The 23,952-nt window shown below is 41.6% G+C and overlaps 1 protein-coding gene across 1 annotated transcript in view; it reads left to right on the top strand.

The window, feature by feature from the left end:
- Window positions 1-23,952, top strand: part of CCSER1 (coiled-coil serine rich protein 1) — an 803,172-nt gene that overhangs the window by 231,593 nt on the left and 547,627 nt on the right. Inside the window, exon 4 of the mRNA XM_066574037.1 lies at window positions 2,888-2,978. Within this exon, the coding sequence (XP_066430134.1) occupies window positions 2,888-2,978 (91 nt within the window). The remainder of the gene's footprint in view (window positions 1-2,887; window positions 2,979-23,952) is intronic.

The following is a 23,952-nucleotide window of genomic DNA, read 5'->3' as shown; positions in this document are numbered from 1 at the left end:
AGCTAAGCTCCCTCCCCTTGTCCATAACCAGCAATGCAGGTAAGTGGGACAGAACGGAGCTCAGCTCCGCGCCCTTCCTTTTGCAAACGCCGGACTGGAGGAGAGAGGCAGAGAGCCGATGAGGGGGATAGAAAGCGGAGACTGTTTAGATGAAAGCGTATGTCGGCCAGGCGTGAAAACCCGACCAATATACGCTTGTGTAAATAAGCCCTCACCGTGCGGGGTAAATAATGCATTACTTTCATAGATCGGACTTTTACAGACGCAGCGATACTAAACATGTATTTCTGTTTTATGATTTGGATGATCCGCTGTGTTTACACCATGTGGAAGCATACCCTTTATGTCACATAAACCTAGCCTTAAAGTGTTCAGTCAGCATGCAGTGTGTAACAGTGATTGTGAAATAGCTGTGCAATCACTTTCGTTATTCGTTTATTAAGCAAGGTTAATGGCGAGCCGACTGGATTATTTGTACAGGCATATCTCCAAAAATACAATACAACGGCAATTGGATTACATTATTCTCCATAATTGGAAAATCTTACGTGGCAGAACAAAAAAGATATCATATTTGACTTCAGTGCACTAAAGTTACTATGAGCCGCCTATCTGCTTATCTGTTACAAAAATTGTGTCGCACAGTGTTATCGTTCAGAGACTCTTTCAAATGAGCAAAACTGAACAATAATCGCGAGGCAACGACTGAACAACAAACAAGAATCATGCGCTTCTCGTTCACTGTCCAGCTTCAGCTGGCATTATAAAAACTGCACCAGCTCAGGCACTTATCATAGAATGTACTTTCAAAAACAAAAAAAAAAGGAATGGCATACAGGACTTGCTAAGAATTACATTTTTTTATTGTGTATATAGACAATCATATAACAAAAAAGGAAAAATACACCTACAATATAAAACCATTAAAATATTAAACACAGGTAGGAAATAACTGAGAGCATACATGTATACATGCAATTATATATCTGGTGGTGCTCAAAATATACACATACGTCTAAGGCATGCAAACATATCTCTCCATATCTAGATTAGAGTCAGATATCCATGCAGATACTATATCAGGGTCTACCAATGTCTAGCATAAGCCATTCAGGCTCCCACCAGTAACATAGGAGCTTGCAAGACACATATGTAACTTCTATCTAAAGTTCCAAATTCAATACATAATTACGTTATACCTTAGTTATACTCCATGCCACTCAGAATCCGACCATAGTGAGGTTAAAAACCCCTGATGCACATTTTGGACAAGTCTTTTTGTTAGGGCTCATTCACACAAGCGCAGTTTCAGCGCAGTATAGGCACGTGAAAAGATCGCAGCAATACTGTACTAAAGATCACATAAACAGGTGATTTCCAGCTATTTGAAGTAGCCCATTCACATGATCTGAGGTGCGGGGTGCATCTTATCCAGCAACCATAGCAGTCTATGGAAAACATGCACCAAAGATAGGTCAGGTCCTATCTTTTCTCGCTCCACAGACCTTAGATGTGAGCATGGCAGTCACATGTCCTATCTTTGATAGGTGTGAAGATTTAGTGCGTCTAAAATTCCTTCATGTGAACGCTTCTATAGGAAACCATTGGTTCTATTTGGATGCAATCCTTTCATGTGCCTCTAATGTGCGAAAACAGCTCTCGTGTGAACTAGGCCTTTTTGTGCAGCTGATCTTCAGTGTTTCATATGGGCTGAATGATTAGAGAACCGGAGGATTAGGCAGGGATTTAGGCTGCCTATCCACGGGCATTATGGAATCCCACGGCGGATCTCTGCCACGGGAGCTGCCGCCCAGGAGCAGAAGCCGGCAGGCAGATCTCCACTGTCAGCCTATCTGACAGATAGGTTGACCGTGGAGAATCGCAGTAATTTGCAGCATGCTACGAATTGCCGCCAGCGAGCGCAAAATTGCTATAATTCTCCGCTCGTGGACAAGGGGGAGGCGCTCTCCATAGCAACTAAGGGTAGAGGAGTATGCTAATGATGGATATCACTATTGTGGTGGCTTGTTTGTTAGCACTGTTGCCTTGCAGAACTAGGGTTCTGTGATCAAATCTGACCAGCACAACATCTGCATGGTGTCTGTGCAGTGTTCGCTGGAATGTGTTATCTGGCCCAAAAATGAGCAAAATAAATAACTGGTCATATTAACCCTAGTATTATCCCCCTATAGTGTCATTAATCAGGCTGCATGCAAGTCTACATAAGCAGTATGATATGAACTATAAATAACATGAATAAGGTATTCTTGAGCTGTTAAATTAAATAGGGGCATAACATGACCTTGAAAAAGCATAGCTATGGACAGATGCAACCCGTGTGTATTTACAGTAAAGAGTACCTACCCTGAAACAGGCAATCCCGAAAAAAAGATCCTAGGGGACCCTGAAATGGGCCTATTAATGGAATACAGAGTCCGAGGTCTCGGTCTTACCAGGGCAGTCATCGTTATCTGGTGCAAATTGTTTTCATGAAATCTAAAAGTATTTGAAAGGCAATGTTTTCCACCCTTTATTTCCCTTTATACACGGTAACAGTATGACTTCTAGATATAAGCGATACAGTTTGTAGAGTTTGTACAGTGGTCAACAAGTAATACTATTTTTATCTGTACTCCCTGCTATAGTGACATATGAATTCAGTGATGTGGTAAAGACTTATTATCTTATGGGGTCGTCAAATACATGCTGTGTAACTTCATGCTATCCTTATCCCATTCCTGCTTCTGCACCCAGGAAGAAATTATCGTTATCACTTTGATGGAGCCCTAGTGGCAGTGATAATGTAAAAATCTGACTATGCCAAAAATGTGTGAGCCCAGCTTATGCCTCTTAGGATGCTTTAACATTTTCTTGTTTCTCTCACCAGGATGTGTTAAATAATTTGGGCTCCTGTGAATTGGATGAAGATGATCTCATGCTTGACCTGGAGTTTACGGAAGAGCAGCAGCTTCGGAGAGGTAAGAAGAGGAGAATATCAGAACTAGTTATTTGGAACTGCCGTGGCATTGGGCTGCTAACGCAGCTAAACCAAAAGATCACTGAAAAGTTAAAGCAACTGAGATTTACAAATATTGAAAAAAGGAAAAAAAATTTTCTATCATTAAATTTCAATGCCCTATGCTTTTGTTTCCTGGAAAGTAAGCTGGGGCAGCTGGGGTAAACAAGTGTTAGGATGAGCCATCGTTCACCCAACTGTTGTTGAAGGTGTTTCTGTTATCATGAGCTAAACTGGTATAAATGGCTACAGGGATGCCGAAAATCACAGGACACAAGTAAATAGGGATGAGTCCACTGACACAGTATGTTAACTGTATGCATTTTTTAAAACATGGGAACCTATAGTGATGGATGGCCAATGGATAGTATTGGTTTTGTTCAACCTCTTACTGATGGCCAATACGCTTTTTACTGACCTCACTAATGAGACATAAATCTGCACATACATGTTTTTAAGACGGTGGCTTGGCTAACTACTGACAGCCAGGCTCCTGCTCTAATTGCCAAGAGCAGAGAAACCTCAGATCCTGACAGTTTAACATCTTCTATGCAATAATCAGTACCAACTGCAGTATGTTAGCATATTAGAGCATATAGATCTGTCACCCATCAGCACCCTAACAATTGGTTCCTATGGCTGCTAGAAACCTAACAAAGGCCTGCATGTCTGCCATGTAACTCAGCTTACTAGACCCCTCCGTCAGAATCTAATAAGTTGCTGTCATATGCACTACATAAGTAATGCAGTGTACTATCCAAGTGATTGAACAATTACATCTTCAAGATCCCTTAATGGACTGAAGAAACAGCGTCTAGAAAAGGTCAATAAAGTTTAATTTAAAGAAAAAAAAATCCAGTTTTAAAAAATACACATTATCCCAAAAAACAATTTTAAATGGATTTAAATACCAAAAAATGCTTTAAAAAGCACCATATAATATGTATTACCATGTTTGTAACAATCCAAGAGGATATTTTGTTACTTATTGTGCACAATGAACGCCGTAAAGATCATTTTAAAACGTAATACCAGAATTCCTATTTTTCTTTTGTTTGCCTCCCAAAAAACACAAAAAAACAATCTAAAAGTCACATGTCCATCAAAATAGTGCCAATAAAAACGCCAACTCTTCCTGCAAAAAACAAGACCTCAAAGAGCTCCGCTGCTAGAAAAATAGAAATGTTATGGGTCTTAGAATGCGACGATGCAGATCAGTTGTTTTTCTTTAAAATTGTTGTTTTATTGAACAAAAGTAGTAAAAATGTAAAAAAAAAACCTATATGCACTTCGTATCGCAGTAATCGTGCTGATCCTCATAAGAAAACGATCTTGTTATTTTTACAGAATTGTGGATGCCATGAAAACAAAACCCCAAAACAATGGTGAATTTCTGGGGCATTTTTCCATCTCTGCCCCCCACCCTCCACCAAAAGAAAAAATGTAATAAAAGTTATACAACACATTATATATACCCCATTAAAAAGTACAACTTGTTAAAAAAAAAACAAGCCTTCATACGGCTACGTCAACGAGTTATAACTTTTGCAATGCAACAATGAAAATTACCTGGTCTTTAAGGCAAAAATAGGCTGGTCAATAAGGGGTTAATATCTCACATCATATTTGTCAGGATATTTCAGATTTACAGACATGTTAAGGAGGAATATACCTGTAATGAATATGTCATAAAACAGCCATAAAATAGCTTCATACGGATATATTTACAAATAAAGGGATGTTAAAGCACGTTAACCGTTCAGCAATTTAAAATCTGTGTTCGATCCATGTAGTCATAAAGTGTTAAAGGAGATGTCCCGCGCCGAAACGGGTTTTTTTTTTTTTAAACCCCCCCCCCGTTCGGCGCGAGACAACCCCGATGCAGGGGTTAAAAAAACCACCCGCACAGCGCTTACCTGAATCCCGGCGGTCCGGTGACTTCAATACTTACCGCTGAAGATGGCCGCCGGGATCCTCTATCTTCGTGGACCGCAGCTCTTCTGTGCGGTCCACTGCCGATTCCAGCCTCCTGATTGGCTGGAATCGGCACGTGACGGGGCGGAGCTACACGGAGCCGGCATCCTGCACGAAAGGCTCCATAGAAGAAAGCAGAAGACCCGGACTGCGCAAGCGCGGCTAATTTGGCCATCGGAGGCCAAAAATTAGTCGGCACCATGGAGACGAGGACGCTAGCAACGGAGCAGGTAAGTAAAAAACTTTTTATAACTTCTGTATGGCTCATAATTAATGCACAATGTATATTACAAAGTGCATTATTATGGCCATACAGAAGTGTATAACCCCACTTGCTGCCTCGGGACATCTCCTTTAAGTCTGAAGAGCACTCCAGTTCCATCGGTTTGAGTAATACAAGGCTATCACTACCTTGTCTATGGGGCAGTACATGGTCAATAATATGGAAATACAGAAGTTTTTCATATGCTTAGCACCATAAAAATGTTTAGAGAAAGGAAGGTCAAGTTTTTCCTGTCTAATGGTGTGTCAATTAAGTTGGGTGCTCGGGTCAAGTGGTGTCATTTCACCGATGTACAACAAATTACATTGACACTGCAATGTCTTACTTGTGGTGAGCTTCGACATAGAGGGATGAAAAAACAGTTGTCTTAACCATTAATGAACAGTTGATGCAAAATAGATAAGCATAACACCCACCTTTGAGAATAGTAGGGAAGGTTTTAATTCCAGTTTTGGAGAGCTTTGCATCAGATCTAACCAACTGATCCTTGAGATTTCTTAGTGTTATGGTATCTTCAGCAGCGGTGGACACTATTGTTTCTTCAATCCAATTTGCGCTGGCTAATCCGGTCATAGAGTCTGGGGTATTTTGTGGGTATCACCTTTGAACCTCCTTTACCATGAGGAATCCCCAGATTCATGGCGAACAAATTAGTCTGGATTGGTGTAGAGCAAGAAGATAAGGGCAGCACAACCCTGTAGTAGACGTAAACCTAAAACTTGGTATTGAGGCTGTAAGTGATTGAAGACCAAATGTATGCTATGGAGTTGTGTACAGAGGTGCTGCCTACTGGATGAACGCCACACAGGCATGGGCGTAAGTGGCAACAGTATATAGGTAACAAAATACTAGTTAATTGACACAGCACTCCAGAGTCAAGGCTTAGCAGGATGAAGAAATAATATCCAATTTCTCAATAGGTTTTCAAAGAATCCAGCATTAAAATGCATCTCAGGACATAAGGCCTTTTTTAGTTGTGCTGGAGTCAGTATAGCCGTATCTGTCCAAAGGCATAGCTATACAGGAGGCAGATTGTACCACTTATACGCGAGTCAGAACTGACACAGATAGGCTAGTGATTACATGCTAGGACACAATACTTGCTGTGTCATTTATAGTATCATAAACATACACCTGTACTGAACACAGCACGACTGAAGAAGGGCCTTTTGCCTCGAATCACATTTTAATGCTGGTCAAAGAAGAAGTTGGGTTTTATTCCTTTGTCCTTCTAATCTTTGACTCTGGAGTGCTGCACCATTTTGCTAGTGTTTTGTTATCTTTATACTTGTATAGAGCCTTGTGGCGCAGAATGTTAAGTAAGCAGAAATGCTCATGACCTGAAGTGTGGTTCATGCAGGTGTGGTTCAGGCTCAAGGTTGACTAAGCCTTCCATCCTTCTGATGGGGGTAAGGGGTGGGGGGTCAAAGAAGACTGGGCAAGGCAATGGCAAACTACCCCGCAAAAATAGTCTACCAAGTAAACGTCACCCGAGTATTCAGTCGTGACTCGGTGCTTGTACCAGGGAACTTTACCTACCATATACTTGTAGCATGAATTGGTGGCTCTGCTCAGCAAGAATAGGCAAAGAATAAGCCAGTAAACAAGTCAGATCCTTAGACCTAGAAGCCTCAGCAAACTAGGGTTTAATCAGAGCTCAGTAGCAGAAGGAAGACAGTGCTATAACAGCGCTAGTAAGCTTTGCTCTGGCTAGGTCTGCAGATCAGGAAGTGCCGCCCATGATGTTTGAGCGTTAGCTGAAAGAAACCTGGCGACGCAGCTTATTAGAGCCGGACCATCATCTAATGGAAGAGCTGGTCCTGATCCTGGACAGATGTGTAACCCTCAGTCACCTGTAGCAGGATAAGGCTGATGCTGGAAAGAGGGGAATTATTTAGGCAATTCCTCATCGTAGTCTATAGTGTCTGTGATTGATGGTAGCAATCCTAGAGCTAGGCTTGTTTTAGGTAGGGATAATATTTAACCTATTTTATAGCTCTTCTCTTAATGGCATTTCTATTCAAGGTTTTGGTTCTCTGCATGTGTTGGGAAAACATTTTTTAGTGGTGGGCTTTTTGGCCATAAGTCTTACCCATTTCCAATATCCATTTTTTAAACATTGTGGATCACTACCTTTTTCCTCTCTGTAGCTGGTTGTAAGGTAAAGATTTCCCCATGGTTATAGAGCGACAGCTTTCATATCTATGCAGGTTGTTGGCATCAGTGGCTTTCACAAAAGGATCAGTGCACAGGCGAGGGCCATCAACATATACTATATAGTCTAGAAATGGTATCTGTTCATGTGACCTCACAAGGGTAAATTTAACTACCGGATCAATTTTCAGAAAAAAATTGGAAAGAGTCAAGTTTCTCAGAAGTTCTCATCTAAATTAAGAAAATGGTATTTCATTATCTACACCTCCTGTCTGAAGTGATGGGATACAAAAATATTACCGTCCTCCAATGAAGTCATGTATATATTAGCAAAAGTCGGTGCCAAGAGTCCCATGGTAGTGCCCCGTAATTGGAAGTGGTAATCATCACAAGAGCAGAAGAAATTGTAGGTCAGGACCACCTCTAAGAGGGATAAAATAAACTAGCGTGTAGCTGGGAAAATTCAAAGCCCCAGGCATGTCAGCATTACCTCTCTCATGATTAATAGACGTGTGTAAGCACCCAACATTAAAGGAGACCGAAAGAAAATTACATTTCATCTCTCTGTGTCCATCTTTGTATTATTTCCCTATTGTGACTATTAGGGCTCACTCACAGGGGCGTATTGTCACTGCGTATTACGTATGTGTTGTTCATGTATGGAATATGTGGTGCTGGGAGCCCACTGACTTCTACTGGGTCACTTACACCTGCATTTTCTACAGGCACATATTACGAGCATGAAAACAAACACAATGTGTTCTATATTGGTGCATATTATGGCCAATATAGGCTATGGGGATTTAACATACGCAGCAAATACATATTATATGCATATTAGCTGTGTATTGTGTATTACAATATAACGTATATGGATGCAGCACACTAATACTCCACCTTCTTGATCAAAAGGGAGCAGTGATGCACGCTCTAAGAATGAGGACCCATCATCCAATGTCCACATCATATCGATCAATAATAAAGCAGCATCCAGGGTACAAAATTCCACAGGCAACGTGATCTTCTCACCAAGTTCTTTTTTTATTGCCACGACCTTGCATACACAAACAGTGACGTTTCGACTTAACGCAGTCAGTCTTTTTCAAGCCAAAAAAAGGACTTGGCTTGATAAACACTGACTGCGTTCAGTCCAACGTTGCTGTTTTTGTAAGGGTTTCTTCACACGACTGTGTTTGCACAGGTGTTCTCGCACACAAACACAGAGAATAGAACCCATTGATTTCAATAAGTTCTTTCTCATAAGTGCATTTTGCGCACACATTTCAGGCACACGGGGAAAAGTTCTGCTCTATTTTCATGCATTTTGTGCAGCGAAAGTCCTATGGAAGTCTATGGGAGGTGCGAAAATGCCAGGGGAAGGGTATGACACTGCGCAAAATACAGGAAAAAGAACACATCTGGAGCTCATTGGACTTTAAATAGCCATGGAAAGGGTATGTCACGGTATGTGTGTGTGAACTGGCCTGACTCGAGCAAAAAGTACAGTACTATGCTGAGACACACAAATTATGGACCTCTTCAAACCTCATTCATGCGCAAATACACTGTGCTGCCGTGAGCGTATTTGCACATACGGTCATGTAAAGCTGCCCTAATACACAGTGACAATACAACTGTGTGAGCCCTAACAGTTTCCACTCTTCTGGGAAGGGTTTCCACAAGATCTAAAAAAGTGTGTTTGTGAGAATCCGTACCGATTTAGCAAATAGAGCATTTATAAAGTCAGGAACATGTAGAATGAAATGTGATATAAAAATAATCTTTCAAATCAGTAGGATTCAACAACACTGAACACAGTATGATGTGGTCTCACCAGAGCTCTACAGCTGGATCACAATCTCCCTCTTTCCACTGGTTATACCTCTGACTGTATGGCCAAACATTGCTTTCTGTGCTGCCTGACCGCACTATTGTATCATTTTGAAGCTCTAGGAAATCAGAATCCCTAAGTCCTTCTCTTCTGAAGTTCTAGATAACACAGGACAGCTGATACAATTCTCAGTCCATGAAGTCCTTCTCCCCAAATGCATTAGTTTACAATTGGAAACTTTAAACTGCAGTTTCCTTTGTTTTGACCATTTATTCAGAAAAGGCCCATTTACACGCAAAGACAAAGACATTTGCAAAAACTGCTAATGAACACTAATGTCCATTAGCAGCTTACTACTTCATTTGCATGTAAATGAGCCTCTAGCAGCTGTTTGCAAATGCCAGCATGTGGTGTAGACTTTGCACTCAGCTGCAATGTCTTCGCAGGGGCTGCCGAGGGCTGTCAGCTGAATACAATGTAATCATCTGCTCCCGTGGAGAACACAGCATGCAGTCCCTGCTATCTCTCCCCAGCTGAAGGATGGATTTTATGCTTATCTAAATATAATTGTTCAGCTGGAGAATAAAGGATGGAAGTGTTTACACGCAACAATTATCGCTCAAAAGCCATCGTTTGAACGAATTTTGAGCGATAATCGTTGCATGTAATTGGGGCTTAAGGCTAAATATTTCTCCAAATTCGAGACACACCAGGAGTATCAACCCTATTCTACACTTGTGTATCACCTACAAATAGATAAAGCTTACCTATTAAACCTTCTTCTAAGTCACTTATGCACATATTCATCAAGGTACAGTCACAGTAGGTGTAAGATTTTTACAAACAAGCATGTGCTTTTCCCTTGGGCACAATTCATGGCCTTTCCAACAATAGTTTTAGTCGGAGGCCACCTGTCATAGCTCCATTTGTTGGGCAGCCAGGAATGAAACAATCAGTTCATGAGACGTGCATGCTCTATTACAATGCAGTAAGAGGAGTCACAGCTAGCAAACAACTAAGGATAAGAACTAAAGTTGAGAAGTACAAATCATGAATGCACGTATCACACAGAGTTTGACTTTTACAACAAATGGGCAATACTAGAACATGCCTGCTGTCTGAATAATCATGATCAATATGTGCAAATGGTAAAGCTAAAGGATACTTTTCACTTCATTAGTCAGCAGCTGCAAGGCAGAATAATGTTCTATTATTATATTACCAAATGTGCTTCTTGTCCAATTACACATTTTACAATGCTGCCGTACAATGCCTTAGTGTTAGTTTGATTTTCGCAGTTTGACTGGGAACTTTTTTCCCCTTACTACTGTGTAACTACAAATAGTGGGAAATAAAGGGATTTGGGTTTATGTAGGGTTTGAATTACTTATGAAGGGTATAATTCTCAGATTCTGCCTTGATCTCCATTACTGTTTATATCCAATGTCCCTTTGTAATAAAAAAAAATGTGTGTGTATGTATGTATATATATATATATATATATATATATATATATATATATATATATATATATATATATATATATATATATACACACACATTTTTCTCTCATTACAAAGATGCATTGGATATAAACAGTAATGGAGATCAAGGCGGAATCTGAGAATTATACCCTTCATAAGTAATATGTTAATAACATGTTCTTGAGTGATTTCAGTACAGTTTTTTCTTACTTTTAAGCACTGCTTTTTCTGCAACGTCTGCTTATTGGACTGCAATGCAGTGTTCAGTGGGCATTCCCAGTGAGGCATATCAGCTGCCTTACCCCACTCAGACCTTCTCTTATTATCTGCCACTACTAGTGATGAGCGAGCATACTCGCTAAGGGCAATTGCTTGAGCGAGCATTGCTCTTAGCGAGTACCTGCCCGCTTGAGAAAAAAGGTTCGGCTGCCGGCGGCGGGCAGGGAGCGGCGGAGGAGAGCGGGGAGGAACGGAGGGGAGATCTCTCTCCCCCCCCCCCCCCCCGCTCCCTCCTGCTCACTGCCGCAACTCACCTGTCACCCGCGTCGGCACCCAAGCCTTCTCTGCCGAGCGGGGAGATATTCGCTAAGGACAATGCTCGATCAAGCAATTGTCCTTAGCGAGTATGCTCGCTCATCTCCAGCCACTACGTGTCTGTAGCACTTCCTGACTCCTGCATTCACAGGGATGAACAAAGAGCTGATCATGTGAAGAAATACAGCCCAGAAGTTTCCTCAATGACCTATAAGTTAGGGCACTTTTACACGGCCCCACAAATCGTTCAGTGTAAATGCATGTCCTATCTGAATGATAAACGAGAATTCATTCGCTTCTCCTTGGTAGTTCAGTTTCTGCATCCATGAAAACGAAACAACAATCCAGACCATTGGTGGCAGCCGGGAGGGACACAAAATATAATAAAAAAACACAATACTCACTTCATGTTTACCCATATAACTGCTGCAGTCAATAGAAGGTCTAACTGGGACGTCACTGATGGCGTCCCGTAAACCTGCCATGTAACAGATTTATGGGATGTCCCCGGGTCTTCTCGTCCAGTGATGTCACCTATCAGATGTCCCGGACCAACATTTCATAGTGAGTATATTGATTTCATATAGTTTTGGATATTGAAGGCCTTTAAACTATGTACAAAACTAACTTGGAAGAACCCTTTAAGGCTACTTGCACAGTTGCTTATCTACTTTTATTTTAGATTCATTCAGCAAAACAACAATTATAAACTGGACGCAGAAGAGTTCCTGAGTGTTACTGCTTTCCTTTGTGTTTTATAGAAAGCTGCTACTTTAGTTCTCACTTGCATTCAAGTCAACTGGAACTCACGCAAAAGCACTTAATGGATACACTTAGTATAGCAAATACAATAGCATGCTTTTATAATAATGTTCAGAAACTGAACTTCTGTGCCTGTTGTGGGCTGTTGGGTCTCAACATATCCACCCATGAGATTACTGTCATTAAAAGGGTACACGGATTATTGAGTGAGGATGTAAGGGAAAGAACATAATTCACATCTACCTCTACTAAGCTTCTTGAGGAACTAAAGTCAATACTAAAACTAAGTTTTATATGGATGAAATATCTTAAATTTACAATGAATTGCCCAGTATTTGTTTCTTGTAGAGAAATATTCCTACTGTACATGTAAGGATTAACGGGGTATCCCCATCTTAATGTTTTATCATATTACTTGGATATGCCGTAACATCATGACTTTGAGGAATAGCAATAAATTCTGGGAATAAAAGCATCGAAATCCCTTCGGCTTATTCCATGCACATCAGCATGTCATCCCCACCCACCGGCTAATATATAGGAGCCTGACTGCTGAGACAACCTCCGGTCCTCAGAAATTGTATAAAATGAATGCTGTCAGTGCATCCAGTGGTAAGTAGTCATAGGGTAGGAGAATTCATGTGCAGCTCCAGGGCAGTGCCGGGGCTGTGAACATTTCTGGACAAACTCCTTCCCGGTTCTTTTCCCCTCCGGGCTGCCCATGACTTCTCCTGGCAGTATACTGTTCAGTTTCGAGCATTGTCCACGGCCACCACAGCCCTCCTCCCTCCAGTCTGCAAATGAATTCTCCCATCCTACCATGAGTTTCCCAGGCTGCACTTGCAGCAGCCATTTATATCATTTTATATCATTCCCAGAAACCCTTTTAAGCTCCTACTGATCAAAAGGTGATGATGTTTTCTATAATGAAATGACTTTTAATGATGTGAAAACCCTTTAACAGCTTAATGCTACAAGACGAAGTTTACATGCTGGCAGGGTGGTACTTAATGCAACAGGATGTAAACTTATGTCCTGTGGATGGTGCGGGATCAGAAGCTTTATCCTGCACCACAAAAACTGTAAAAAAAAAACTGAGGCAAAATGAGGCATATATAAAAGCCCTATATATACCTAAATGGTACCAATAAAAACTACAGCTCTAATTGCAAAAAACAGAGCTCTGTCCATGAAAAAAACCAAAGGTATGAGACTTTGAATGCAACGATGTATAAAAAATAATTTCCAAAAAAAGGTTTTTATTGTGCAAAACTAAGAAAAACTAAAAAAAAAATATTAGAATTTTTGGTATAGTCAAAATCATACCAGCCCAGAGAAAAAAATGCATCATGTCATTGATGCTACATGAGCTAAAATGATTATTCGTGACTAAAGCCGACTATACACATTAATTCATAATGGCTGAACTTGCCGATTTTGCCAGGATTGGCCAACCATCTAACATGCATGGGGTCTCCCGATGATGGATGTAATGGGAAAAGAAGGATCCAATAGTTAAATTACAAAGTTCCCTCACCGCATTCAGAGCAGATGCATCATTCCAAAAAACAGAAAAAAAGGTCAGCTTGCCCAATAATGGACTTCATTATTGTCAAAGGAAAACATGGGGTGACACTAATGTATAATATTTCTGAAACTACAAATTACTTTTCATGAGACAGGGTTGGGGTAGCTAGAGAGTCTATGTTTGTGTCTATTACCACTCTTAACTAGAGATGAGCGAATATACTCGTTTCGAGTAATTACTCGTTCAAGCACCACGATTTTCGAGTACTTCCGTACTCGGGTGAAAAGATTCGGGGGGCGCCGGGGGGGCGGGGGGAGGTGTGGTAGAGCGGGGGGTAGCAGCAGGGAACAGGGGGGGAGCCCTCTCTCTCTCCCTCTCCCCCCCACTCCCCGCTGCAAACCCCCACTCACCCACGGCACCCCCCGAATTTTTTCGCCCGAGTACGGAAGTACTCGAAAATCGCGGCGCTCGGGCGAAAAAGGGGCGTGGCCGAGTAGGTTTGCTCACCTCTACTCTTAACCCTTTCCAATACAGTTTTGGATTCAGGTTTTTCTAAAAGGCTTTCTCTTTTTGCTATTATACAACGGGGCCGCCTGCTGGTTAAAGCCAGTGTGTGTGCGCCAGAGAGTTTCTGACAGTGGAGTGGCTGGCAATAGACGGTAAGAATACCCTTTCGGACGTTTTCTGACATTGGAGCTGTACATGCTTTAACCAGAATGTAGGAAGACATCAGACAGTGGATTGGAAAGGGTTAATAACTATTGTATTTTCTGCTAAGGCTAAAGCTCAAATCCTTCAGTATGTGAATTGGTTTGACTTCCTAAGTAGGCTTTACAAATAAGAATGCTGTTTTATTCTACATAATCTTATAAAATCACCCAGAGTGCACATAAAGTTATGCATGGAGAACTGCTTTATGCTTTGCTAATGTGATAAGTCTACAGAGCACCAAAGGCCACAAGCTACTGAGAGACCGCCAAATGAAATGAAGTCCTTTGCAACAGGACAGTGTTGTCAATTACAAATTAATTAGCTAGTTACTAAATTATTTTGCATTAGATGAGCATGCAGTGCATGGAACTCATTCTGTGAATTAGGAACTCCTTCTGAGCCCTTTAATTACGCGGAGTAATTCATTCTTATTAATTTTAAAGGTGAGGCGCAGAGTTGAGCCAAGATCTGTAATGTGCTGCCTGTGATTCCTTGTTGTTTGTACAGGGCTCAGATGAAGCCTTTCAGTGTGATGTACAGTATGCTTTGTTTTATCACCTACATATCAGTCACATTACACTATAGTGAAGTTTGATTAGCATGAAGTCCATTTATTAAATGTACATTTCGATTACTTTAAGTATTAATGATTTTAGATATTATATTCGGCAATACAGTCTGCATTAAGACTGACTTTCTCTTCCAACACTGTCTTGTAGTGGAGGATATAAGATCTAGCGATGCAGCATTGCCCGTTTTGACTTGAAGAGTAACTACACTTTTCACAAACTCTTTGACGTGTCAAAACGTTTGACAAGTGGGGGTCCCTGCTGCTGAGACCTCTGCCGATACCCTGTTTCCCTGAAAATAAAACATACTTTGAAAGTAAGACATAGCATGGCTTTCTAGAATTTTTGAGGATGCAAAATTATTTTTCAGGCTTTTTGAGGATGCTTGAAATATAAGCCCTACTCCAAAATTAAGCCCTGCTAACAGTTAATTAAAAAAATCAATTTAAATAGTGTCCAGGCAGCTATACATGTAAAAAAGTTAAACTTTTTGAACAAAAATTAATATAACACACTGTCTTATTTTGGGGGGAACACGGTAGCTAGAACGAGGGGGCTGCAGCGCTCACCCCTTTGGCTGACTTTGCTGCTTTTCAGCTTTCCCAAACAGCTGAAGATGACTGCATAGAGGTCTGTAGAACACTATGTGGCCTTCTTCAGCTACAGAGAGGAGCCAAGAAGCAGCAAGGACATCAAAAGGGCATATCCCTCTCCGTCTAGGGATCAGCGGGGGTCTCGGCAGCGGGACTCTCACGGATCAAAACTTTTGATATGTCTCTCTGACATGTTAAAAGTTAGTGAAAACTGCAGTTACTCTTTAAAGCCACCATCACACAAATGTTATTTTAAAGCAAAATAGGTGCGCCAAAAAAACCAATGGTTTCTTATGGGTTCCTTTCGATGAATGATTTTTTGAGACATCAAAAAGTCACACATCAAAGATAGCACAATAGGCGCGTTTTTTTAATGCTAATATTCCTCTGATGGCACAACGCAGGAAACTCCATAGACTCCTAGGGGAGTCTATGGTAGCCAGCTGGCAAAGGGAGATGAAGGGAGTTAGCAGTGGCGAGCACTAAACAATCACAGGTGCCTCTAGTTGAGGCTTTTAAGTCATTTAAAGGGGTTGTCTCGCGGCAAGCATCAAAATTTTACCTTACCCCATTCCCCCTGTTACCCCCCTGGCATAAAATAGCAATTTAAAGCGTTTTTTAAACCGCTTGCTACTCACCGATCCGACGAAATATGAACTTTAAAAAATCTTCTGCCTAAGATGGCTGCCGGTCCTTTCCCAGGGATGCACTGCTGTTTTCTCCCATGGTGCACCGCGGGTCTTCTCCCATGGTGCACCATGGGCTCTGTGCGTTCCATTGCTGATTCCAGCCTCCTGATTAGCTGGAATCGGCACACGTGACGGGCGGAGCTACGCGATGACGCGTAGAAGGGGGCGAAGCCAGAACGCCGCTCGTGCCGGACCGAAGAGAAGCCAGAAGACCCTTCTGCGCAAGTGCATCTAAAAACGCCAGAAGACAGCAGAATTAGACGGAGCCATGGCGGCGGGGACGCTAGCAACGGAGCAGGTAAGTGAATAACTTCTGTATGGCTCATATTTAATGCACGATGTATATTACAAAGTGCATTAATATGGCCATACAGAAGTGTATAACCCCACTTGCTGCCGCGAGACAACCCCTTTAATAGTTGTTCTGCTGACCAAAGGATTTCGATGCTACGGCGTTATTCCACCACAGCCAGGCATGTGAATGACCGATACAATTTGTGGACAATAGCCGCAACCAGGTCGTGGCTATTCTTCGTCAAAACAACTAGTGATGGGACACTGGAGTTTGTGTAAAGTTAATTTTAGTTCATTTTTACTTGATGTAAATCTTACATTAATAACTGGAGACAATAAACAAGAAGGCTGAACGTTATCAATTGATATTATTACAAATTCATTCTCCGGCCGAATGCACACGGACGGAAATTCCGCGGTGAAATTCGCACAGAATTTTCGCTGTTGCACGCTGCCATAGGATTGTATTGGTTTATGCAATCCTATGCAGACAGCCGCGATTTTGATTGTGGAAAACTTGTGCAATAACAAAATCGTGGCATGTCCTATTTCAGTGTGAGCCTCGCACAGGCTCACATTGCCGCGTCATCATTTCCGCGCCGGATCTGCAATGTGCACGTGTGTCTGTGCGCTAGCTGGCACATCCGCAGAGCAGAGCGAAGACGTCGGACAAGTTAGCCGGAGGTCACTGCAGGGGCGCAGGTCGCATCCGTCTGTATATGGCCTTAGTCGATATTTACTTTGAATTGTGTGAATATATACAGTGTCTGTGTATATGTATATATATAGTTTGTGATATTAAATACTTATGTGTCATAAAAAAGATGACCGCATTACTGAAGTAATACCTTTGTTGGCCAACCAGAAAAAATGTATTTATAAAGTTTTGGGGAAACAGAATGCTGCCATCACTTATATTTACAAATGAGTGATTGAGGGGAAAAAAACAATACTTGAGATATGTAACATTTACATATAGTGTTTCTGCTGACAACTGCAGTGTTTACTGCCATGACATCTTTAGCCCTTTGCTTCTGTAGGTACTTCCAGCCCCTATAGCAACACAAATATGTAAATTCAGGTCCCAGACCGTTATATTAATGAAGACCCCAGATCAGCCACATAAATTAATTCACCTTGAAGGAGTTTTCTGGAAGTAAACTATTGATGACCTACCCTCGATATAGGTCATCAATAGGTGACCGGTGGGGATTCACTCCTTGGAATCCTAGCCAATCAGTTGACTGAAGAGGTTGCAGTGTTTGTGTTAGAAATCCAGCCTCTTCTCAGTAATATGACATCACATTGATTAGTCACATGGCCCGAGAGCAGCTCAGTCCCATTCAAGTGACTAATTGACAGAAATCCAGAGCAGCGTATTCCTGTCAGTCAACTATTGTTGACCTATGCCGAGCGTAGAGCTGTTATTCGGTAGTTGAAGTATTATGAACACAAAAACCCCAATTTTATGTTAATAAGGCAAACCAATAAAACTGAGGTTTTTGTTATACTTAAAAGGCCAATAGAAATGATAATGTAGGCATCCAGTTATCTGGTGTCTGTCTGATTGAGGTGTAAAGTGTGTGCATGTAGTGGGTCATAAATATAGGTGTTAGATTGGGTCCTTGTGTCAGTGATTGGAAGGTTATCAGCTTCCATTCCCAGATTGGCCTCTCTATAGGCCCATTTACACACACAAATAATCTTTCAAAAGATTGAAAGATCAGCTATCATTTTGCATAAAGTACTAATAAGCACTAATTGCTATTAGTACTTTATCAGCTTCATTTGCATGGAAATGAGCTTATTGAAGCTATTGCAGATCTCAGCAGGAGGTCTGAGCTCTGTAATTAGCTGCATTGTTCAGCCAAGGGCTGCTAAGAGAAAACAATGTAATCTCTAGCTCCCTGTGGGGAATTCAGCACCATAGACTGCAGACATAGTGTGGGGTCCTGCTTATCAGCTGTTCTGCTGGCAGGAATGACAGCTGAGAACAGCTGAGAAAAAGCAAGCAGCTGAGAACAGCTGAGAAAAAGCAAGCAGCTGTTATCAGCTCTCCACTGGCAGAACACAGCATACGGTCCGTCTTATCAGCTGTTCTGCCGAAGAATGGTTTTCAAGCAGAACTGAAAACCGTCGTTCGGCAGAAAACTGAAAGATGAGAACAGCTAAGGCAAAGCAAGCAGTCCGTCTTATCAGCTGTTCTGCCGAACAACGGTTTTCAAGCAAAACTGAAAACCGTCCTTCGGCAGAAAACTGACAGCTTAGAACAGCTGAGACAAAGCAAGCAGTTGTTATCAGCTCTCCCCAGGCAAAACACAGCGTGCGGTCCGTCTTATCAGCTGTTCTGCCGAACAATGGTTTTCAAGCAGAACTGAAAACCGTAATTTGGCAGAAAACTGAAAGATGGGCACATTTAGACAATGATTATCACTCAAAAGATGGCTTTTGAGCGATAATCGTTGTGTCTAAATGGGCGTTTAGTCGTTTTTAAAATTGCCTTTCAGTATTAAGTACCTTTAAATGTCATACTCTGAGCTGGTCCAGAGAAGTATTTACCCAGAAGTGTATCAATCATTTTCTTTATTGGGCGTCTGTGTAGATTCATGCTGGATTGCATCTTCTGTTTGGTCTCTCCATTACATGTTGCGACACAGTACCTTGTAGTCAAATCTCTTAAAAAACACCTCTGAATTTTGTGCTCTTCTAGAGAGGGGGTGTAGCTTGGCCTACTGAGAGAGGAAGAACGATAAGGAAGTTCAGTTAATACCTGACAATTAATAGCCTTCTGACAGCACATAGGATTGCAAATCACTTCAGATAATCTGTACTGCTCTCCCCAGGTGACATAGCGCCTACTGAGCTGCTCTTCTTGTGGATTAGTCACTCCAGAGGCTTGAGACTTGCTGCAGCCTAATTGCCAGGAGGCCTCAGTCTTTCCTGGCTGCCTGACCTGATGCATTTATTTTCCGCAATGCACTAACATTTCCTCATCTTTTTGGGCAGCTGCATCGGCATCCAGTCTGGCATTAGATCCTCGGTCACACTACCAAGGTGTGTTGGTAACCTTGAAGGTGTCATGGTCCTCCTTTTTGGATTTATAACACCCCAGAAGCCTCCTACAGCCACCATTTTTATCATCTGGCAGCATTCCTTTCAGCCTGCAGGCTATCATTGTGCAGGGTGTAACCCAAACATCAGTATTTAATTTATAAATTAATTTTTGTATCTCCAAAAAGACATTTGCTCATTCTTGTGTATCAACAAACCACCTGGATTTATCTATAAACAATATTTAATAAATCTTTGTTCACCTGCTATTTTCTGATTATACTGCCACTTAGAGGCATTATATTGTAAAGCTATCGCATATATTTGGCTATTGATTTTCTTGGGGCTCCAGGTCCCTGCACTGATCGTACGCTGATATTTTTATATATCTATGCTCCCACTTTAGAAGCCTTGGAAGCACGGCTTACGGGGCCTGATGGTAGTGAAGTGGGGTGAAGTGGGTGTTGTACTACCTCAGCAGTCCAGATTCTGTTTGTTACATGTGATAAATTTCCCATTTTCTGTTTTTCACTCATCTTAAAAATAAATCTTTTACCCACTGAATAGCCAAAGGGTCTATAAAGAAAAAACACATGACTAAAAGGCTGAAGAGCGCTTCATCTGAAGAGCAGCATCAGTCTCATCGAATACTACATGCCACAGGATCTGACTCCTTTAAAGTTGATAATCTGGTGGCAACACACCACCCCACTGATTATTCTACAAAAGCCACTATCGCGGCTGTGAGCCCAGAATCAGATTTGTCGGATTCTGTACGTTCTCCTGCTTCCTCAGTTGACCAAGTCATGTTGGATATGTACTCACAGTCTAATGAATGAGTTGAGGAACCTAAATGTGGGGACAAGTTCTTTATTGCTTGTCTTTTCACTGGTGTTTCTTGTTTGTGTAAGTCAGGTTTGTCCTTGTCTTACAAGTTTGATTCTACGAAATCTTAAATGATGTCCCTAAAATGCTATTTTCTATATCTTTTAAGATTATACTAGCTGACAAAAAGTATAATTTGTTTTGAAAACCTTAGAAAAAATATTGAAACATAAATGTTGTGCTCTTCTCTCAAGTCATTCATTTGTAAACATTGTCTGATGAAGGGAACTCTGTGCTCTGGAAGCTTGTAAATATAATTTTTCTGGTTCACCTGTAATGTAAGTTAGTTGCTGTGAATGACAGGGGGCAGACAAAGGCAACACAAGCTTATGGAGCAATGAGAGGGAATTTTAACCTTATGTGTTCCCAGCAATTGATGGGCTCACCACCTGCTATGGCAAATAGTCTCTCTGACACAGGCCTGCCAGCCTCAAGGGGTTAACTATTACAAACTGTCTTTCACCAGTCTTCAGCCCCCAATGGGACCTTCCTGATGATGGGATGATGCTCTGTATAGATATTGAATTGGCAATGAAAGTGACCTTCAGAGTTCTTCCTTCAGGTAGGCTCAGGCACTTGTAGCTCCATTCCATTCACAAGATATACTTCACTGGCTGGAACACTGGACACTGCTCTCTGCCTCTCGGAGTAACACTCTTCATAGGTATATCCCACAATGCCTCTGGAATTGCGGTCTGCACTGTGTATTATGACCACCAACTATTGTACCACCAACTGCTGCATCATCGCCATGACAGGGAGCCTTCCTCTCCTTTTTACATGCTGGGGGTCTACTTGTTGGCCTGGACACATAGTCATTTGCTGCCATCAGCTGCCCACATTCACCTGTACATAGGTCAGTAGACAGGCCTTTGTTCTTGACCATAGTGATCATCTTGAGCCTTTGGCTCACTTGATTCTGCTCTTTAAAACCTCTCCCATCTGGCCTCCTTCTTTTCTACAGAACGTCTGATGCATACTGGGCTTTCACATCTTCATCTGTGTAGCAGCTACTTTATAGACCTTTCTAGGAATCTGAATTGTAGGCTTTTCTGGCCCTTTTGCCTCCTGGTCACAGGTTTGTTTTTTTATTTTTCCTCGCAGAAGGGGGTGAGTGAATGACATGTGGCATATACTACCCAAAATGGCATGTTCTTGGCACTTACACTGTGCTCTTCCTATTCATGATACATCATCACAGGGGCATGGGTGACACCCAGCACTTTCCTAGTGGTGCCTTTGGCTTCTGGACCAATTACGTGCTGGCCTTGTCTTTGCCAGCATTACCCTAGGGGCATAGCTTAGGCCTGGGCATTGGCGTAGCCAAGTCATTGATGGGGTGTGGGGTTTGAACCACGGGCATCATCCAGGAGGAGGAGCTACAGAATGAAATCCAACAGAGCAGCTGCAACTTCAGAGTTCCGCCACAGTTTAAAGTGCCAAATCCATGTTGAAAAAGTTCAGCATATGACACTAAGTGGCCTTATTTAAACAGCTTCTGTCACCTACTTTTAGCCATATAAGATAAGCTTATGGGCTAGAAGTAGGTGATCCGCTGAGTCCAGAGATGTAAGTGTTATATTTACCTTCCCCATCGTTCCGCCGGTGTGAGCACTGAAAGCTGCGGCTCAATGCATTAAGGGGTGCTGCTAAGTACTCCTCCCATTCAAATTTTATAATGGGAGTACTACTTAGCAGCATTGCTCAATACATGGAGTGGTGGCTTTCAGGGAGCACCCTGAGAGAACGACGGGGGTGGGTGGGGTAAGTATAACACTTGAATTCTCTGACTCAGCAGGTCAGCTACTTTCAGCCCATAAGTTTATAGGACTAAAGGTAGGTGACAGATTCCCTTTAAGTACAATATACTGCAGTGATACTGCATGTGTAATTCGCATTATCATGATATGCCAGTCAATTGCTACATTGTATATGCCACTGAGCAAAAGTTAATTCATAGCAGGACATTAAATACTCTAAAGGCACATGATAAGAATAACAGATCAGTCAACAGCAGCTTCCTGATGATTTCCAGCTAACGCTGATGCAATATAGTAAAAGGATGTGAGATTTGCTTGATACAGTATGCAGCTAATGTTAATCAAAGGTGCAGTTTCACTTTAAGCTAATATGCTGACTTTGAAATGAGTTCCAAGTGGGTAACATCACCATGTTAATTTAAAACAAAGACTTTTGATAGTGTGACATTAGCACGATGGTGACACAGAAAGCAGCCAGCCATCTGTCTTCATTATCTCACTTTGCATTTGCAATTATACAAGTAGGTCAAGCATAAATAATTCTGTCTCTTGCTTACAAGGCAGAGTATTGCATAGGCAGAAAGTCACTTACCCACCATATTGTCTGGCACCACCTCACCAGGGAACTCCATTCACCAGAGAGGTGTTGGTCCCTGGGGAGCTATGATGAGTAGGGCAATTAACTCTAATGGCTGACCATGTGAATCCAACAGGAAACAAGAGCCTCAATAAGTTTATTCTAGTGATTGGAGGAAGTCACAGAGGTCAGAACCCTTGGCATTCAAACACCAGTGATATAACCTAATAATATGCCATCAATATCCGTGATGAGATAACGCCTTTAAGGGTAAATTCGCCAGTCCTTTTCTATGCGCTATACTACTGTGTGCAGAATTAGCCTAGATTTAAAATGAAATAATTATCCTTAACAAGCTGTTCCTATGCAAAGTCATTATTTAAATGATTCCAGAAGTATGCATAACTAGAAGGCAGAATTTATGTACTGTACTTACACAGAAGTATAACGAAGTTCTGTTTTATGTGCATGGCTAAGAATGGAATAAAGTAGCTGTAACCCACAGCGGTCATAACTAAATTCTTTATTTTTTCAGCAGTAGTTCAGCTGACGCATTTCTATGCAAGCAGTACAGAACTCTTGTGTTTGGAAGTATCTACAGTATTTGTATAAAAAGAATATGCAATAATTAATTTTCTACACTATTTGCATTGACTGTCTCGATCTAGGTTACCATGTGTACTTCAGACATCCGCTTAATCTCTAAAACAAACATCATTTTGAAATTTGGATTTGTTAGCTACATTCTGTTTTGTTTTCTTATCATAAGTATCTTTCAAAAATGCACTGAAGTAAATGCTTTTTAATTGAATGAAATGCATTAAAAATTGAAGGTGACGGTTGGGTGAATTTGTAGAAATAACATAATACAGACTTTGCACATTTTCTTTTCCTAAATGTTGACCCTACACAATGCATTTACATTAAAGTCATTTGCTATGGAAAAGTTCTTGGATGGATTTGATCCTCCCATTCATCCTTCAAGGCTTGGTTAAGGGGGATTTCTGGATAAGGCTTTCTACTAGAGATCAGTGAGCATACTTGCTAAGGCTAACTACTCGAGCGAGTAGTGCCTTATGCGAGTACCTGCTCGCTCTTCTCTAAAGATTCGGGGGCCGGCGGGGGGCGGGAAGCAGCGGGGGAGAGCAGGGAGGAATGGAGGGGAGATCTCTCTCTCACTCTCTTCACCCCCGCTCCCCCCTGCTCACTCCCACAACTCACTGCTCTCCCCCGCCGTCACCCGAATCTTTAGAGACA

Source organism: Eleutherodactylus coqui, chromosome 7 (assembly GCF_035609145.1).
Source record: "Eleutherodactylus coqui strain aEleCoq1 chromosome 7, aEleCoq1.hap1, whole genome shotgun sequence".
In the NCBI taxonomy this organism is placed as follows: Eukaryota; Metazoa; Chordata; class Amphibia; order Anura; family Eleutherodactylidae; genus Eleutherodactylus; species Eleutherodactylus coqui.
This window is presented reverse-complemented; position numbering and strand designations above follow the sequence as displayed.